This window comes from Cyphomyrmex costatus, unplaced genomic scaffold (assembly GCF_001594065.2).
Source record: "Cyphomyrmex costatus isolate MS0001 unplaced genomic scaffold, Ccosl1.0 scaffold583, whole genome shotgun sequence".
Taxonomy (NCBI): domain Eukaryota; kingdom Metazoa; phylum Arthropoda; class Insecta; order Hymenoptera; family Formicidae; genus Cyphomyrmex; species Cyphomyrmex costatus.
In genome coordinates, this window is record NW_017280008.1 from 26,400 (window position 1) to 46,941 (window position 20,542).

General features: G+C 39.4%; 2 protein-coding genes across 2 annotated transcripts in view; both read right to left on the reverse strand.

Annotated features, from left to right (window-relative positions):
• Positions 1-239: 239 nt before the first annotated feature.
• On the reverse strand, positions 240-5,015 carry LOC108779340 (focadhesin). The gene is made up of 9 exons (XM_018546735.1): positions 4,942-5,015; positions 4,796-4,861; positions 4,569-4,723; positions 4,314-4,505; positions 3,699-4,147; positions 2,668-3,552; positions 978-2,253; positions 575-902; positions 240-414 (listed from the first exon to the last, which is right to left on the reverse strand). Exons 1-9 carry the CDS (start codon positions 4,993-4,995, stop codon positions 268-270), a joined length of 3,552 nt encoding a protein of 1,183 aa, XP_018402237.1. The 5' UTR covers positions 4,996-5,015; the 3' UTR covers positions 240-267.
• Positions 5,016-10,377: 5,362 nt separating this feature from the next.
• The window catches only part of LOC108779348 (zinc finger protein 608), a 188,538-nt gene continuing 178,373 nt past the window's right edge, over positions 10,378-20,542 (reverse strand). The window contains 2 exon segments of the mRNA XM_018546744.1: positions 10,378-10,820; positions 14,936-18,040. Of these exon segments, the coding sequence (XP_018402246.1) occupies positions 10,750-10,820; positions 14,936-18,040 (3,176 nt within the window). The 3' untranslated portion in view covers positions 10,378-10,749.

Genomic DNA, 20,542 nt, shown 5'->3' on the forward strand with positions numbered 1-20,542 from the left:
ATGCGATAAGAATATGGTATGTAGTGTATGTATATGTATACCTGTCAAAGCTTGTATAACACAATTGTTATTTTATTAGTAATAACTAATAAGGTATAGACGTTAAAGTAGGATATCAGATGTATAAATATACGTTATAAGATTTTTTTAATATCATTGATGAAATTCAAGGCTGAATAATACAAATAAGTAAATCAGTTCAATAAAAAAACTTCCCTTTTTTAATATAAAAATGGCTATTGTATACATATTTCTCTTTAGTTATATTTAAATACGAGTTTTAACCGACAAATAATTTTTCCATTCTAAGTTGTAGTCTTCTTCATGCCTTAACAAGATTAATGCGCTTTGAAATGCGAGTATATATACATCAGGTACAGAACTGCTCCTCATGTGATTCAGCCATTTCATAATCTAAAACAAATTATCAATTTAATGTATAATAGACATATTGCTCGTTTTGCGACGAAAAGTTCCACCGCAATTGTAATACATGAATGTAATGTTTTTTTAATTGTTAAAAATCAAGTGATTATAAATCTTTATAATATCTATAGCTGACGAGTTTACATACCTGACGTGTTATGGATTTCCAAATTTGTCGATCAATAAGCATAGAGATTGCCTGTGGAAACAATCTTATCCTAGTGTCTTGCGAAGTAATTAACAATTCTTTTTCCGGCAGAAGACATTCTATGCCGGATAAACAGATAATCAAGATAAATAAAATATCACAGTAAAAAGTTATATTGATTTTTTCGTGTTCTGTTTCGACTATAAGCGCATCGATATGTCTTATAGAATCTAAAATCCAGTCTTTTTGTATTTCCAGATCATAGGATTTCTCCAATCTCAATTCAGCCTGCACTTTTTGTATACTTTCTAACAAATATTTTTGCATCCTATAAAGACAGAGGAAAATTTATTAGGCAACTTGGTCGAGTACAAGATCTATTGTGTAATTGTTTTATACTTACTCAATATTAAATTCAGTCGCGTTGATAAGGTCTTTCAACCAAGTGAATCGCGTGCCAATGAATTCTCCTCTGAAGGCTGATTGGACTCTAATAGCGATAGCGGTTTTCAGTTTTTCTGGTGTTACTTCCCACCAGGTGTAAGGCGACGTCATTCTTTCGACATCTTTAGTCAACAATTCCATCACAGCCGCAATATATTTTTCGAAATGTTTAGACGTTAAATCCACTTTTTCCGATATCTCTTCCAACATGGTGGTTAGCAGTGTGCGATTTCCTATTTGTATCGAATTGTTTTTTAAAGTGGTGACATAAGAAGACATAATATGATTGAATAAATAAACGGATTTTTCATTATTCAATAAAATTTGATCAATGGCATAATGGAGAGAAGTTTGGATAAATTGTTTTAAGTTATATGGTTGAATAGCCTGGCATAATTCTTGCAGATTCGAATAAAACACCAAGTGTTTCTCATCCAGTAACAATCGACCGGCTTCTGATGTGGACGTATACATAGATAAAAAACTTTCTGTTAGCAATTTCGCCGACAATGATACTTGACAATGATGACTTGCAATGGATAGACTGTATTCCTGAGCTTCCTTCGATATATGCATAGTTTTCTCCAGGAAGTCCCATTTTATATTCGGCAATGGTTTTTTGTGCTTATGAGCAAATATCCGCAGACACTCCACTATGACTGTCTGATTATTTGGATCCATCTTGTCACTTCGTCTCAAATGTTCACCGATCGCCCTTATCACACTTCTTTCTGACAGATACTTATAGTTTTGTGGTTCTCCTTGTGGCCAAATATATATTTGCGATCTGAAGCTGTTCAATTCATCCTTAATATAAGAAATCAAAAGATCTCCAGCCGCCGATAGAACACTTTTATTAACATTCTTTAGCATCTGGATCCAACAAGTGCCCGGTATGTACTGCAACTCTTCAGGCTTGTTATCTTTATTCGCCTTTCTAGATGTGTGCTTCATCACATCCGATTGGAAGTCTAGAGGTAAAGCAGTCAAAGGAATTCGATCGACGTGGTAAGTTATCAATGCCTTAAATGCCGCTTTCGCGACTCTGACATCGTCGCAGATTGTGTAGCTCCACAAAATTGTAACAACATCGATGATGAATCTGTTATAGTCGTCATTCGCACGAAACGAGTATGAGGGAATGTTACCGAACAATTCGCACAGACTTTCCAGGACCACTGTGCGTTTCTCCTTGCGCATCTTTGGTGCTAACACTTGCCACGTAGAATAAACGCCTGTTAAGTAAAACCATCGCTTATGTTAATCATAGAAAGTAAGAATTGTTACAGAGAACAATATTAAGTGAAAATTGTGAGAGAAATATTCACAAATTACAAAGTGGCCATATTCAGTCAAAGTGAACCTAATATTTTTGTGTAAATTTTTCGATTTTAAGTTAACTGCACGCCAATTTGTTGATCTTAAAACAATCTTAAATTGAAGCTGAAGTATGTAATTTACTGGAACCAGAAATTATAACATTTACATAAAAAATATTATTAGACACCAAGATTTACTTTGATTAAATATGGCCTTCTTCACTTATTTATGTTTTAGAGAATTATGAAGAATACAAGGATAATAAATAAAGTATTAATACATCAACATTTTAAAAAGATTCAATGTTAAAGATACAAAATGTAAGGTACCTATCACAGTAGACTTGCACAGAGCTGAAATGCTGTCGAGCGCGAGTGCACTTGCCGCACCACCATTCACATCAACGCACCGATTCAGGATTTGTGATAATAGTGGTACAAGTTCCTCACCGTGTTCGGGCCAACTCTCACAAATACACTTTATTGCCTGAGCACATGTCACGTCCGAATGCCAATTATGATCTTTCTCCATAGCGTCCATTAAAGCGGTAGATATAAAGCGATAGCAACGTGGCTCCTTTTCCAACGCCTTTATGTAAAGCTGGATCGCGAAATATTTTAGTGGCTTGCCGCTATTCAACAATGTGTCCAACGTGTGGATAACAATCGGCAGGTTTTCCTTAGTCATGGCAAACTCAGGGATAGTCAATAACAGGTATTTCAATGTAGAACTATTGTGGGTCTTAGTTAATTTGTGCAGCAACAGCGACAATACGTGTGACGCGAAGGAAATGATCTCTCTTGCTATTTGCACGAGAATATGACATACTTTCTGCACAACAAGGGGTTCGTCACTACACAAGAAGATCCCGCATAACACCAGTTTGCACATATATCTCAGATCGATCGGGGCAAGCGACAAGTTGTCCAGCCATGATAAAGTGTTATTTTTCAGAGAATATAGATTGCGGATGAGTTCCATATAAAATTGAATATATCTATTGCTATAGCTAAATATGACCAGCATCTTATTTGCTATAATACCGTTATCACAGTCCATTTTCTTTTGTGACATTATCTTAATTAACAATTCCTTTGCTGTCACTAACGCATCAGCACACAATAATGACGGATAGGCCAACCATTTTAATAAAGATGCAGCTAATGTATTTAATATTGTCACGTGGCATGGCATTTTATTCACAATAACTGTACCTATTAAAATAATCAAAATTAAATCTTGCAATTTCTCTTAAGTAATATTGCTATCTTTAAAATAAGTGTAATGTTATAAAATAAATTATGTTTTATATAAGTATAAAGTAAAAAAGAGGCTCAATGTACTTTATAAATATACTTACATATTTGAAGAGCATTAAATAAATAAGCTGCAGGACATATCAAAATTATTTCTGCCATCAAAACTAGCGTAATATTTCCTATATAATTGTAACAACACTCAAAGAGGTTCAATATCATATAAAAATTTTGTACTGGTTCATGACCATATTCTAAAAGTTGTATCGTCAATGAAACCGTTAAAGGTATCAGTGCTGTACAGAATTCCATATCTCTCTTCAGCAGCATCATATCCGCAAGCTCAAGAACTCGATAATTCGCATCAATGCAAGTATCCGCTTGATTTGTGCATAACCAGAGTAAAATTTCTGTTCGTAAATCTGTAGTATTACTTGATTTCAGCAGAAGTTGTAATGTCTCCTGTTTACAACTTTCACATATATCCATTGTAGGATTGCATAATATGTATACAAATACAGGTCGCAATAACTCTATACTTTGCTCCATAATACTGAAATTTGAATAAATCAAAATTTAATAGCATTTTTAATGTGCTTCTATCTCAACTATGTAAAAGCTGGAAAAATTATTTAAGATTGAAAAAGCTACAACTTTCAAAAGCAAATATATTTCTATATATTATATATATGATAATTAATCTGACGATAAAAGTGTACTGTTTGTCATGATGATGCATAATAAATTTCATTTGATTCAGCACAGATTTCCAGCTGAGTTTTTCCTTTGTCAGAATCGTAATAAATGGATGCTGTGTAGGGATGTCAAGAGTATATTCATTGCATCTATTGTGTGATTTCCAATCTAATATCAACAGTCGACTTATTGCTACAGTAATCATCTGATAATTCCTAAAATTTATGATAACAATACATGAATTGAAATATTATATCTAAAAAAATTAATGTACATACTTTGAAGATGATAAGCATGCCATGAATGTTGCTAATGCAGACTTGATGTCCCACAATCCAGTCTCACCAAGTACGAACAATGCTTGACACGCAGATGTGCTAACTATAAAATCGTCACTGTTGCATCTAGTTGAGAGTAATTTAAATTCTGATATCTACAAAAAAAAAAGAAATATATATATAAATACTAAGAAAATACTAAAATCACAATCAAGAAAATGATTTACTTTTGAAATATCTGTTTCTTTTGCTTCCAACTTCTTTCTGATTGCCTCAATCAACTTGGATATTGCCTGAAGAAAGATAATCGCTATGAATATTCATATAGTTACAACATAAATGCAAATACATTAGTTAGTCTTGACATTCTTACATGTGATACCAAAGTAGGATTTTGTGATCTTAATTTGTAATCGATTTCATCCATGTTTTATACTTATATGTATAGGATTATCTTTTAGAAATTATGTTTCTCCTTGAAAATTATAAAATTACCTGTAAAAAAGAGAACGTTTATATAAATATATAATTTTAAGATACAAAACATATATATGATATCCTTGCATTTGCTTCTTCCAGTTTTGGAAAATAATGATATTTATAACCTAATTTTCTAAATTATATGATACTCTTGTACATATATTCTCGAGACGCAAATGAAACAAAACATCCAATTTTATGATTAATTTGTTATAAATTTAGCTTATTACCGTACAAGTTGTATAATTTATAATTAGACTTGAACTTCCATATAATAACCTTTGTTTTTCGGATTTTAAAAAGACGAGATTAGAAAATAAGTAATGCAGTGCACTTATTATTAGGTAAAGAAGGTTGTGCAAAGGTAATTTAATATTACCAACACTTTTCAAAAATATTGGTCGAGGCGCAATATATCTCGAGACAAAAATGTGTGCTATTCATGAAGAAAACTGAACAAAACTACAAAAGCATATAAACATAACCTAACTTCTATTATTATGACTAACCGCCATGTGAGTCATGTGACAACCGGCAGAAAAGAGGGAGAGAGAGAGAGATTTAATGAAATAACAAAATCTTAAAATTCTAAATTAATTTAATTTTATATTCAGGATTTATTTATATGTGTGATCTATTATACTTTTGCGAATTTTTATTTAAAAATGTTTGAGACTATTATAACTTATAACCATAAATAACTGTGTCGATAATTATCTATCTATAACATATCTAAGTTATAAAGAAAATTAATTTGAATAAAAAATATTTAATTATATTTTCTTTATATATTAAAGTTACAAATTTTTTTTTAATTGTTGCATTTCACAAAATACCATCAATCAGTAAGTTGCCGACTCACTATATCGGTAATTACAAATATTCATTATTAATGTTAGCAAAAATTTAAATTAAAAAATCAACAAAATCTCACATTTACAGAAATATAATCAACAATACATACAAAAATAGACAAATGAATAAAATATAAAAATGTCTAACTCTTCTTTTTCTCTTCTCTATTCTTTAATTTAGTACTTCTCTTTTCTCTTATGCTATTATAGTATAATATTATACTTCACTTTTTAAAAAATAAGAATTTTATCATACTGTATAGATTATTAATTTACTTTAATTATTTTAATTGTTAATTTTTTATTTCTCTGTTGGACATTACAAACAATGAAAGTTTATTAAATAGTTAAAATTAGTTGATGCTTTCATAGCGTTATGTTTGTTAAAAACCATTGATATTTTGTGTGTACATATAGAATGCTTTTTATGTTACACATTAATTTAATATTTTCATGTGTCATCAATTTCACTCAGCAATCGTCTGAATCTAATGATAAAGTGAACCGTCTCATTTTTTAACTTCGTCTCTTATAATCTGAAAAATAAAGATAGTGAAACAAAAAATAAAGGCAAAGATGTTTGAGATTTTTGAATATATTTATTTGTATGGACAAGTTGGAGCATAGTGCACAATATATTTAATATATAATAGTCTGAGGAAGGGGGATCAGAGTACATTCTGGAGTTTGAACACAATATCTTACAATTTAACGACAAGATGCCTGCATTTTTTTTCTTCTGCACCTGCTTCTCTGTACGTTATGTTTACTCGTATATTCATATACTCGAGATGTATAATATATAAAGCGTAACGACTCACTATTTTTATCATTCTAAAAAAAGGAGACGAGAATAAGGGTCCTTGTTTATTATGTTATATGTCTCAGTTCTCTTAACATCGTTTACCATTCGCTTCTATCCACTCTCATACCTCTCTTATACGTACATACATGCATACGTTCATCTATATATATTCATCCCTTTTGTTTCATACGGTTTTTCTCTTCCTTTTCGTCTCTTACTTTCTCCCTCTTGTTCACTTTTTTTCCTTTCTCTCATGATACTCTCACGATCGATTATGCAACGTCCTGGCAAATATACGTAGTACTCGCTACAGTGTCATATTCTCGGACACGGAGGTTGTCTCCAATTGCTAATTACATACGCTCCCTATTACACTTGGGCGAGTTGCGCGTCCCAGGGGGTTTCTCATTCCCACAGGGCGAGCGGGGACCGACAGGAGGAGTGCGAGGGTAGCGAAGACCTATCTAATTCTCGAAGTTGTAACCCGTCTTTCAGTATAATGTGCGATTCGCGTGTAGGTGCAATTGCAAGCTCTTTGAGCTTACGAGAAATGACTCTTCATCATCTTTCTCTTCTTATATCTTTTCTCCCTCTACGTATATCTCCTAATTAGCGATTAACGATCTATATTAAAATTCTTTTTTTTCCTGACTTACTGAAAGCGAATACATTTTACAGCCTGTACAATTGAGTGAAACGACGCGGCGCACTCGCTCATTCTTCTTCTTCTTCTTCTTCTTCTTTCACTCTCACATTCTCTCTTTCTCTTTCTCTCTCTTTCTCTCTCGCTCTTTCTTTGCACCTCCACTCGTGGAGGCAAATGCGGACCAGGGCAGGGTCCAGGTACTTAAGCTATCTCTCTGCGTGTTGCTTCTCATTCTTTTTCGCATTTTTTTTATATTTCTTTTATGTTCACAGAGATCCTGTAGAATATCGAGTCCCTCGATCGTTTGGTATACTCTTTCTTTCTCAGGTTCTTCCTTTCTTTTTACTTGTTTTTTTTTTTTACAAAAATCACAGAGCAGCACCAGCATTTATTTCTTTTAAAGCCCACCCCTTCGTCCGCTGGTCGCCCCACTAAAACTGAGGCTGAGGTTGAAACTTTTTATTTCTCTCATTCATTCACATGTACATACACCATACACGCACACATATACACAAAGTACATACAACACACAAAACATTTACACATACATCTTCTCACTCACATAAGTGTGCGCGCGCGTTTCTCTATCGCGGTTTCGCTAACATTCGGCAAAATGGATGCATTACGTTTTGCTCGCTCCTCCATTCCCTCATTTTATTAAATATCTCCTTTTGTTCTCTCCTGCAATATGAAACGCATCATCAGCCGTATCTTTTGATTTGGCATTTGCGAAACGCTGCCCGATAAAATTTTTCGCACCGCCGTTATCTTTCTGTTTTCTTTTTTTCCCTTTATCTCTTCCTACCTTACGTCACACTGACGATAGTAATAAAATAATATAATTAATAATCAATAATCGCATAATATATATAAAATGGATGACAATAGTAATTACTGAACAAACATTATGTAGTTTATAGATACATATATATATAGTTGCGTATGCATACGTAATTATACGTTTCGCTCCTCCTATTTACCTCACTCTCCAGACCTCGCCCCTGCACTTCTCCTCAGCCCCTTGTCCTCTATTTTCTCCCCCTAGCTCTCGCGCATCACTGGCTATCATTACCTTAGTAAACAAATAGCGTTCTAGCATCGAATTTACAGTCATTTAACGCCACTTAATTATTTAGAATCAACGCATTACGTGTCGCTTCGTTTTTCATTTTTTTCTCCTTTTGATGTCCTCGCGACTCGTCTTTATAAATTGTTCATGCCTTAAGGACGAGTTCCCTCTGGTCACGTTTATCGGCATTTAACGATCGGTCAATACACAATCATGAATTCTTCATTTATCTAAGAGATAAGTTATCAGCAAAGTTATACAATTTCTCTACAAAAATTGAAGTTTGCGCACGCCTAAATTCTTTATCTTATTTCTTTACAATAAAATACATCGATACGGAATCTATACGCACGCACATCCACACGCATGCATTATGCTTGTACAAGGCAGTCGACGCACGTGATTCGCTACTACTCTCTTACACCTCTCGTATACCCTATACATAATCGTTATATATATATTTATATCTCTCTTTCTCTTTCTCACACACACACACACACACACACACACACACACACGCACACGCACGCACGCACGCACACGCACACATCCACATGCGTTCGCTCGCACGCTTTAAGCTTCTCTACGCTCGATAAAAATTCCACCTCGCCTCGACACACACGCTCGAGTCTGAGAGTCGGGGGCGGAGCCGCGCTCGCACCCGGCACGCATTGAATCCTCGCCGCAATTTTTACCAGCGCGGCCCCATGGACGCAAGAACGCCGACGGTGTCGTTCGTCCTCGCGTGCTTCAGTCTAACGAGACGCCTGCTTCCTCGCAACCATTGTCGCGCATCTTCCATGCCTCGTTCCGGTGGATGGACCGCGCGGACCTTCCTCGGTCTATCCTAACTTCGGTTCCGAATGTCGCTTAGTTAATACTTCTCGGATCTGCAATTCTCCGTTCCATTCCGAGCTACCGGTCCCACAAGGTCTGTTTAGATCTAGACACTAGAAAGAAAAGAGAAACCGAGTGTTACCCAGAATCACCAGCACACATCAAACGTGGAATCATTGATATTTTGGATGGCGCTAAACGAATCCAGTCCACCGAAACGAGGCAACCTTTCGCTCGATCCCGCTCGAGGACCCTCGTCTCATGAGATAGATCGTACCCCTTGAAACTTTACAGGTCTCAATTTACGAGATAAGATCGAGCTCCTGATCACTTATTCTTACACTAACCGAAGGCGTCTGTACATTATGCGGCGCGTGTTCCTTAGATATACACTATGTACACGAAGAAGGATATCCAGCAATCTGATTTTGTCTGCACGAGAATCATGGATCCGCAATGGACATATGTGGCGTCACGATACTCAGGGAGTGTGATAGGAGGAAATAGGTCCTCTTGTCGCGCGAATCTGACATAATTCGATACATCCGAAGGATTGCTTATTCACGATCGTCTCGTCGAGCCTACTACTATCTGTTCAGATTGATCAAAAACAACTCTGTCCGAGAATGGACAACTTATTTGTGCGTCGAATCAAGTTCAGTCTCTTATCTTTCTCTTCTAAATTCGATATACATATAGTATTTTCCACATTTGCGCCTGATTTGGAAAGTCATGGATCTTCGTGATCCATCAGTCTTCCTGATTCTTTCCAACCTTTTAATATCATCACTAGTCATGATTTACAGTTTGTTTGTATATAGAATTTTCCTAATTCAGTCTAGTTCGCATGGACATGAATAATAACCACATAGAATGTATCTTCCCCACCCTGTATCTCATTGCCCTAAAGTTCCAATTAGCGTTATCAAGTAAGTGGACAACACTCCACATGGAACATTCCTTTTTTACTGACTATCACATCAGAGTTTTAATAATTCAACCAATCTTCAGTCCCATCTAGTCTTTAGTCCCTAATATTTGAACCTTCAGAGGAACGACAGCACCCATCATCTTGGTCATCGCTTCGTGGTCCTAACATCTTAACTAGCTTTTCTGAGATCCCAACTTCAAGCGACATCGAGAGAACGGGCGGCACAGAATAAATAAAGAACATCCCGGCCTCTTTACCGGCTACACTTTGGTTCTAATCCGGCCACCGTCAGCCGTTCTTTACTGGTTATTCGTTGGTCCTAATCCAGCCGTATAACGTAGTATAGAAAATACACGCGGCATCCTGCTCAGTATCGGCTACACCGCTCGCTCGCTCGTGTCCATGATTCCTATGGTTGCCTGCCGCCACCGGCGACGGTACCGTGCGGGTGTCCCGCACCGGGCGCACCGCTCGCCGCCGCCGAATGTGTGTGGTGGGCCTGTGCGGCAGAGTTGCCCCCGGCGGTTCCGCCGGACAGAACGGGGGCGGGGGCCGCGGGTCACTTGGGCGGGAATGGCGAGATCACCGAGGCGGCTACCGCGGCGGCCTGCTGACTCGCCAGCACTGCGGCTGCAACACACACAGAGAGACAGCAGGCCATTAATGTTTCGTCACGATTACTTTGAAGCATCTACTAAACGCGCGACTTTATTTTTTCCAGCTGTTACTGTTGCTTTGCTGTTTGGAAGATGGCGACCCGCGACACCCGAAACCGTGATCTAATTCGAAGCGCATTCCAGGTTATTGAGGACCAAAAAGGGAGAGACCAAGATTCGTCACCAACTGAGAAAATTCTTCTCATTGCTTATACAACTGGTTTGTATTATGTAAAACAAATCAATAAGCGTGTCGCATTTGGTGCAAACCGCGAAAAGAGATCGAAGATGTGGAAAGAAAACAGGGAAACGTCAGTGATTGAACGACTATCTAATAGCGAGTCCAAGAATAATTGAGGAGCATTGATTACCGATCGTCTATGATATCATAATATGAATTCAATACGTTACGCTAATTAAAATAATCGTAAAATACAGAGACAATGTAAGAAATTTAATAAATAAATATTATGTGTGATTAGAGAGAGAAAGTATCAATTTCAGATGAACTTTCTCCTTGTACTAAAGCGAACTAAGAACTCACACTACATAATTATAATGTTATACGATCCAATTTTCACACTGTGTCTTTCCAATCTACTCAGTGTCATTATTAATATCCCTAGATCCTGACAATTGATTCTGAAATTTCTCATCTAATAAGGGGCGGTAAGACGCAGCAGAAAGAGAAAGTGTATCTGTTGTAAAAATTGGCAAGCTTCTTGAAACAGGATCTTCGAAACGATCGTTAACGAGTGCAATCCTCTAGGAAATGCATCGTGTCCTCGAGTTCAACCACGCTTGAGGAAAAACCCGTATATTCGAGATATCTAAACACCGAGCTAATTCCATTACTACTCGAAGGAAAATGACGGATATGTGTGTGTGTGAGGAGTGGTGGGAAAGCATACAAAGTGGCGTGTACCTAAGCGATCGTTTCTTCTATCTTATTCTTCTCCCTCGTTCTTATTTTTGCTTCAATAATCCCGCGTCTACAATGCATTCCCTAAGTCGCGTGATTTGCGGACTTCCCTCGTTCACGCGAAAGTCCTGGCAGTGTTGGCTTCGTAAGCGTACACTTGGTCGATTAAATTCGCGGATTGGCAATCGTTTTCTGAGTACGAGAACATTGTTAATATAAAGCAAGAATGAAAATGCAATGAAGATGTTTCAGAAGAATGTTTTACAATGTAGAACTGTATACAATAGAAAGATTAAAGTTAAATTTTTTAACTGGTAATTTATCCAAAGAGAGAGAGAGAGAGAGAGGGAAAGAGAGAGAATTCTATACAAAGAACTTTAGATCCCAATGCTGCCATTCGGCTAATTACTTAAGTTACTTTTTGGCATCTTTTTTGACAATCATTAAAAAGTCACTACCAGCCAAAATGGGTCACTATAATTATTTTTTTAACATTAAATTTGTCAAACAAATATTTTATTTGATAAAGAAATGTCACTTTTGATTATTATTTTAATACCTGAAAGATTACATTCTCACTTTTATCATCAGAAAGCAGTCACTATTTTATTTTTTTTTCCAACGACTAGATGGCAACGCTAAATCCAAATCCATTTATTCCATTTCGATTCTCTATTTCTTTCAATAAGCAGGAGTACGTATTTCGTTTTTCCAAAGAGATCGAACATATATTGCATTTCTGTTATTTTCTACGGACATGTCTTCGTACTTCGATTTTTAAAATATAAAAGAAAGGAAAAAGACTAGTAGAAAGAAAAATGAAGAAAAATATCGCTTTTCTAACGCACATATATGTAGTTAATGATAAATTCCTGTGATATCGTTAAATTCATTGAAAGTTATCAATTTTTTTCAAAGGTATTACTTTAAAACTTAAAAATAATTGCAGATAATGGATAGTTAACATATTATATTTTTACAAGTCGCAAACAACATTCTCGTACACAGAAATCGTACACCACTCGTAAACGCAAAAATCAGAATTATAAAATTCTGATATTATTTTGCTGCAAAAGAAGCTATTGTGGAAGACTACCGAGGTCTAACGAAGAATACATGGATGCGAATGCGAATACATATCGCTTTCACGAGAGAATAAAACATTACAAATTAAAAAGAGTCTAAATGCCAAAATTTTGAAAAAGCGGTAAATTAGAGAAAAAATAATATATTTTATTTTTATATCCAGTATCAATAAAGTTGATACTGTTTATTATATGTATTTAATATTTGCGATTGTATAAGAGATGAAACTATTCAATTCTATTAAGGTTGCGAATAAAGTTACTATTATCGCTGAATATATATATATATATATATAAATATGGGCTGTCTCTTTTATCATAAAAATTCTTTTAAACTATATTAATCTCTTTGGCATCTAGACTTTTTAATTAGTTCAATTAAAGACTGCATTTTCCACGCAAATGCCACAATCAATATTAACATCAATGATAGCATCGATAGCTATATCAAGCTCGATGAGATCATTATCGTCATCGTTACTATTACACGCGAGTACCCATCACCCACAATCGGATGATCTCGCTCATAAAATCCTGTTAACTTTTTTTCCGCCCCGGAAAGAAGCACGATAAATAATTATCACAGTCTGAACTATACGTCTAATCCCTACTTGCGCCCTACTTGCGGTACACAGCTTACATGACTAATCTACACACGGCCGCAATTATACCTCATTATTTCCAAAATATTCAATTCGTCGCTACGAGACTCGTTACATACGTATGTATATATGTATAGATATACAGAATGTATCAGGTGTCGTGCGCTTTCTCTCAACTACAGACATTAACCAAATACAATATCCCGACAGTATTAAACTGAAGACCGAAAATTTTTAATGAATGAAATGACAGATGTCATTCAAATAAAAAAAAAAACCGAATCTTCTCTTGCACTTAAATTAAGTTTATATCATGAGCTTTTTGAATTTAAGGTATTTAATGCTAAAACGGGAAAATGAAATGTTTCACTAATGTAAATTGATATTTTAAATCCGTAGTAGATGGAAGGTGCACGAGATCCGCGACCGATATATATATATGTATATATATATACGTTTAAAAAATGCAACGCTATAGTACGAGCGAACCACATCGCTACATTCTCCCTCGCGTCCGCAGAATGTACAATCGAAGATAAATTAATTACAATTGTCGTTTGAGTCCTCAACGGGGGCCCAAGAAGAGGTTCAATTAATATTCACACATTTTAATATTTTTGTCTTTGTACAAAAAAAGAAGCGCGTCTCTTATTGGTCTGGTAATAAAATAGTACCTCGACGGAGACTCTGCGTGCGGATCGACTCTCGAACGGAGAGGGATCCTATCACGCGAGTTCCTTGTTGCACATCAAGATCCACACGTATTTTTTCTTTCCTTTTTCTTTCTTCTCAATTTTTATGCACCAATATGGTGTACGGTTTAGACACTCAGGCTCTAAATAATACCTAGCCGAGTTTTACCCGTTTTTATCGGACAACATTCGTCCGGATTCGTCCCGAAACTAAAATTGGCCGTTCACCGTTTCTTACTCATGATTGAAGTCGTTTTTGTACTGTCCAATTTGACCTCGAACCGAAAACATATCAGTGTGCAAACGTATATATTTAAAATGCACTTACAATCGCATCGCATTGTACACTTAAAATGCTTTATAGAGGCCGGTTATTAATTTCGTTCACGGTGTCATTTCAAAGAATTTAAGATTTAATAAAAAGCCTACAAATACCGAGAGTTCATGTCTCGGCTATCTGCTGCGTTATCGCAAACGCATCACACCTTCAAGTCTAAGCGCACGATCCTGAGAGTTCACCTTCATTATTCGTAAAACGCGAATTCATCTATCGCAAACGCTAGGCACTCCTCAACACGCTTTCGACTCGCTTCGACGTCATTCATTCTTAAGAGAGTTCACCAGAGAACGCGGCACGCCAACGTAACGAACAGGTCCTAAATGGTCCTAACGCATGTATGCGTTCATTTTCACGCCATTACGCTCATGCTTCTCTCTCGTTCTTTCTGGTTCTCGCTTCACTGGGTCCCGCGGGTCGCCTTACTGTCAGGGTCTGACGAGAGGCTTACCTCCGTAGGGAGCGGGATACTGTCCCGTCAACAGGGGATACCCGAGGCCCACATGAGTGTGATGATGCGTGTGCACGTGTCGCTGTGGAGGCGGCGATCTGTTATCCTTGCCGAGACTACCACCGCTAGCATCCACCGCACCTTGTTGCTGCTGCTGACTACCCGGTTGACCTTGCTGTTTTCCAGACGGCTGCTGACCTTGGCCCGGCGGTGGACCCGGGCCTGCAACTGACGTAGGTGGACCGCTAGGGGGTCGGGCAGGAGTCGGACCCGCTGAAGATGGGCTGGCAGACGCTGCGGAAGTTTTGGGCGTCGGTGATTTAAGCGCGCGCTCCTGAAGCTCATGAATCTTGTGCGCCGAGTAATACTGATTAGCGTGGTGTTGGAGCAAGTCCAATGCTTTTCCGCCGGGTGGCCGACTAAGGTCCTCCGGCGCATGATACCTAGGCAGCTGGTGAAGATAGGGATTACTCGAATATGGACCGGGCACCAGCATGGGGCTGAGGCCGCGGTAGACTGGATGACCTGGATCGAATGGCAGCGCACCATAATGTTGTGGCTGCATATAACTGGGATGAATATAAGCGTACTGCGAGGTAGGCGGCGGCGGCGGTCCCTGAGTCTCCATCGTCGGCTTTACGCCCTCTTGCTTGCTCTTTGAATCTTCACTCTTTCCGAGATCCTGTGGTTTTTCCTGCTTCGGCTGATGCTTTGGACTAGGCGGTGGCACCTTTGCTTGTTGACTCTGTTTGCTTGATTCTTCTTTTCTCCTCTGTTCACTCGGATACAGATAATACCTCCTGTCGTCTTGAACAGGTCCCGGAGGAGGCGGCGGCGGTGCCGCTCGTTGACTCTGCGAACTGTGATAGACGTGGTACGGACTCATCTGACTCTTCATTTCGATACTCTCCTTGAGTATCTGATGATTTTCGTGCTGTTTGTCTTTTAGACTCGGTTGTGGCTGTGGCTCCTGCTTGATCTTAGCTTTTTGTTCATACGATTCCGGATCCTGCGATTGCTGACTACTCTGTTGCTGCTGTTGTGAAACCGGCTGCGGTGGCTGGTAGGCGTAGCCTGGCGGCATATAACCACCGTAACCGCCGTAATAGTGCGGCTGCTGTTGCGGCTGCGGTACAGGTTGGCTCAGCTCTTTCTTCTCTTTTTCCGATACGACGCTCTGCAAGCTCGCCATCGAAGGCATCTGCGGTATGTTGAGCGGTTTTATCTCCTGTTTGGGCGTAAGATCGCTCGGCTTCTGATCTACCACCGGTTTGCTGTCCGAAACGTTGGACACCAGATAAGGCGGCTGACCATAGTACTGATACATACTGAAATGCGCAGGCAGATGCGCTGGCACCGTGGCCTTGTTGTCTTTTTCCTGACTCTGTTTAGATTTGTCCACCGGTTCAGCCTCGAGCACTGGCGCTGCGTCATCAGATATATCCGAGTAGGCCGGGCTTTGTACATCATCGCGCGCCGAATCGACGATTGGTGCCTCAAGAGGCGATGGGTGCGGACTGCCACCAGGTGATTTTCGCGATTTTTTCTTGTATCCCTGCGGTTTGGGAGCGCGTGCATCTGCGCTCGTCTTGCTTTTGTCCTGCTCTGGCATCAACGCAGCAGTGGGTTTCACCTTGAACTGTGGCATCTTCGCCGCAGCAGCGTGCAGCGATACCGCAGTTGGATACTGTTGCAAGTGCGATTGCACGACCTGACCTGGATGACCTGGCGGTGGCGGTGCCGTCTGTAAACCCGCTGCCTGCTGCGACACTTGGCTTGCAAGATTCTGCAAACCCGCGTGCTGACTGGCTATGCTTTGTAGGCTGGCTTGTTGCTGTAATCCAGACGGCTGCACCACATGGGCTTGCGCAGGCTGACCCAATTGAGCTGACAAAGGATGCTGCACCGATTGCAATTGATGCGCTGGTGGCAGCTGTTGTTGAACCGATGACTGCAGTTGCTGCTGTTGCTGCTGCTGACTGCTGACGCCAGGCTGTAACTGCTGTTGTGGCGGTTGGCCAACTTGCTGCAATGACGGCTGTGGTTGTTGCAGAAGAGGATTCTGCGATTGATGCGATTGTTGCATCTGAGACGGTTGCGGTGGTTGCGGTATATTGAGGGGCTGGGGGATATTCGTACTTGGATGGGGCGAAGGCACAGGCCTGGGGGATTGACTGGGATGGGGACTGGGACTTTGGGGCGGATTCGACGACCCTAAAGACGATTGATTCTGTTGCTGCTGCTGTTGTTGTTGCTGTTGCTGCTGCACGGATTGCTGCTGCTGTCTCGATGGCGCCGTAGAAGTGGGCGCCGGAAGATCGTCCTGGCCGAACCTGAGTACGCCCGGTTTGACAATGCTCTTGTCCGCGAGCACAGGCGTAGGCGGTTCTATGCTGGGCGATGGGACTCGCGGGGGTGGTGGCGGCGTTTCCGGTGGCAGTCCCGCTGCTGGTGGACTCGCTGCTCTCACCGGCGTGCCTTCGGGTTTGTCCGCCGGCGACTTCACTGGCGTGGCAGGGCTTGGTGCTTCGATGTTGCTCTCATCATTTTCCGACATACTGGTGATACCTTCTTTGGTGTCATCATCGTCGGCGGAGCCGTGCGCGTGGCTCTGATGGTATTTCAGTCCATTAATGTGTTTGTACTTTTTACTACAGTTGGGCTCGGGACATTCGAGCAATACTGGACTAGCAGGTGGTGAACCGCTGGGTGGCGTCGGTGGCGGCGCCCGTCGCTTGTTCTTTTCCTGCTCCTCCTCGGGTCCACGCGACTTCCGCTTCGCCGCCGGATCCGGTCGTGGCGGCACAAACGCCGCTGGGCTTGGACTAGCCGCTGGTGAACCTTGTGCGCCCCGACGACCTTTGCCTCCGTTGCGTAGCTTACTGTGCACGGAACTCCTTGTCTCCGTGAAGTTGCTCAAGTCGTTGCCGGGCGTGGAGTTGGCCGCGGCGCGGCCGCGTTTACCGCGACCCTTAGGCGTGCGGGCATCTAAATCACTAGTTGGCGAGTCACAGAAACGTGGTGGCGCCCAGTCATGACGCGTACAGTCCAGCAACGTCCCGACGTACGTCTTGCCTCGCCACGTAACATTTACTACTAATACACCTATAACAAAGAAAAAATATCTTGATTATAAATAATAAAAGCGATTCTTCAAGTAATTCTTAATTGTTTTTTTATCCATAATTTTGGTTTGCCAAGATGTTTACTGAAATTTCGTAAAAAAATTCCCTAAGAATTCCCGGATTTCCTAAATATTTATGTTTTTATAATTGATTTAGAGGAATAGTCCTATCTCAACAAAGAAAACTTTCAAAGGTTGCATGAACGTTCTAGTGAATGCGGTCATTTATCAGTAATTTCTGATTAAACAAAAACTTATGTATGTCACGACTTAACGTAACGTTTCGGTTAGCAAAACGATTCGGTTTCGAGCAACAGAAATAAATGAAGAAGAAAGAAAGCAACAAAAATCTCGTGTGTTGGACAAAGAAATATGACTGTGTATATCATTTTGCTGACGGAACAACGCGTAAAGTTACAGCGAAGGAAAAACCGGTCCTAAAATACGGCGGTTTTAACCCCCGGGAGCCTCTCCAGCAGTTTCATCGCGTAATAAGTTTCGTGGCAACCTGCGACGAGCTAACTCGCGTCTGTTTCCTTCCTTCCCTCCTCTTCGTTCTTGCGCGATCAGCGCTGCTAATTGAAAATATCTCGCCTGTACACGTGTAAGAAAACGCGACGTTTCGCAGGTGATCTCGACGATGATGCTGCAGGTGTTCTCGACCGCAGAACTCTCGTGTTCCATACAAAGTGCGCAGCTAAATTACTTTCGCGTTCGCGTAATAGGGAGAGTCAGCGTAAATCGAATCGGCACCGCGGGGAGCCGCACCAGATTCAAATGTCAAAGTTTCAGGGAATGAACGATGTGATCTTCAAGTGAGCGAAAGGGATAGTTTTATATTAACGTTGTCCTTTGGTTTCATTTGACGCTCGCCTTTAGAATTTCACTCTTGTTGTTTATCAAATGTTAGACAAGAGCAAATAATGCTCGCGAGAATTGTTGTGAATGCCAAGTGGAATGCATCCTCGGAGCGTCACTTCGCATCGTGAAAGTATTAATTATAAAGCTAAAAAAAGAAAAAAAGAAGGATCGGTCTTTTAAAACGTGAGACCATTAAGAGAATGCTGAAATTATCTATAATATCGACGAAACGTGCATTTCGTACTTTACCATTTTCTTTATTTTTTTCTTATACAGAATAAAAAATCCTTCTCTAAAATAAAAAAAATGCAAACAGCTGCGAGAAACTACAAATCTGTATAAAAAACAAAAAAATAAATCATATTATAGTTTCTTGTTACCAAGAGAGAGTTATTTCTTTGCACGATACAAATGATTCCAAATATTATTTAAACAAGAAATAGTTTTCCACATTTAAATAATGTATAAGAATATGAGCTCTTTAAATTATAATTTTGAAGTTTACGAGAGAAAATAAATTGCAAAGTAGAATTTGAGTGTAGATAACCTTGCATTTATAAGATACAGCAGAGCAAGAAATGTACGTAACGTTTTATTTAATGTTTTTCTTAATGCACGTAATATTGTTTTATCGATATCGATCAAATTTGACCGCTCCAACAACATCTTAACGTATAGTGTTTCGCCATAAAAGTATTAATTGTAAAGTTAAAAAAAGAAACCTAAGAGAGATCGCTCTTTTCAAACCGTTAAATTTGAGAGAAAAGATATTTTAAATGCGTAGTACCAGCCGGAGATCAAGAGTTCATAGAAAAAAAATTCTTTATTTTCATCGTTTGGATTAACTCTTTCTTTAGAAGGTGATTCTCTCTCGATGGGGTATCGTTTAAAAATAGATACCTCCGGAATGAAAACGTCCATGGAAGATCGCCGAAACGAGTCTCGTCGTTTGCATCTGTGGGTTGGTTCCTTCTTCGCGGACTCAGATCGTGAATCGAGAACCGAAAATAAAGGAACGAGTGGCGCGTCTCGTCCGGGGGAAAAATAGAGGCGTGCATAAAGAGAACAATAAAAACAGCGGAAGTTCCAAGCCGACTGAAGTTTCTAAAAGCCACATGACACCGTGTTTCTCCTCCATCTGTCAGACACACGTCTCGCTCTTTTTCTCTCCTGTTTCGAGGGTGAGACGATATGTCTCGTTGCTCCTTTCTTCACCCCGCGGCATGTCCCTCATTTCGCTCTGTTCCTCTTTTTCCTTCCTTCTCGTCACGCGGCACAAACCTCGGGGCATTTTGGTTGATTGAGTCGTCCCCTCGCGCATCGACGTCATTCCCATTTGCTGCGGAAGATAAACGTATGGACAAGCACCAGGGGATGCTGATAAATCCGCACATCTCATCCCCGTTATGCGCCTTTTCATCCCATCCACTTCTAAGCCTCGTTTCCCCTCAAACTAACGTTACTTCCTTTTATTTTTCTTCTTTCATGTGTACTTCTATGCGAACCCCGATAATGGTCGAGTGAGGGATAAATGACCAAATTACCCTCTAATAATTTGAAGAGACATTCAATCTCACATCGGTATATATATATATAATATATAGTGTGTATATATATATATA

Bases quoted from the DNA above. Each gene is read 5' to 3' on its own strand.
- LOC108779340 (XM_018546735.1), bottom strand. From the start codon at position 4,995: ATGGATGAAATCGATTACAAATTAAGATCACAAAATCCTACTTTGGTA. The intron at 4,862-4,941 runs GTAAGAATGTCA...ATCTTTCTTCAG, and splicing joins ATCCTACTTTGGTATCACAT to GCAATATCCAAGTTGATTGA. The intron at 4,148-4,313 runs GTACACTTTTAT...TTCAAATTTCAG, and splicing joins ATGCATCATCATGACAAACA to TATTATGGAGCAAAGTATAG.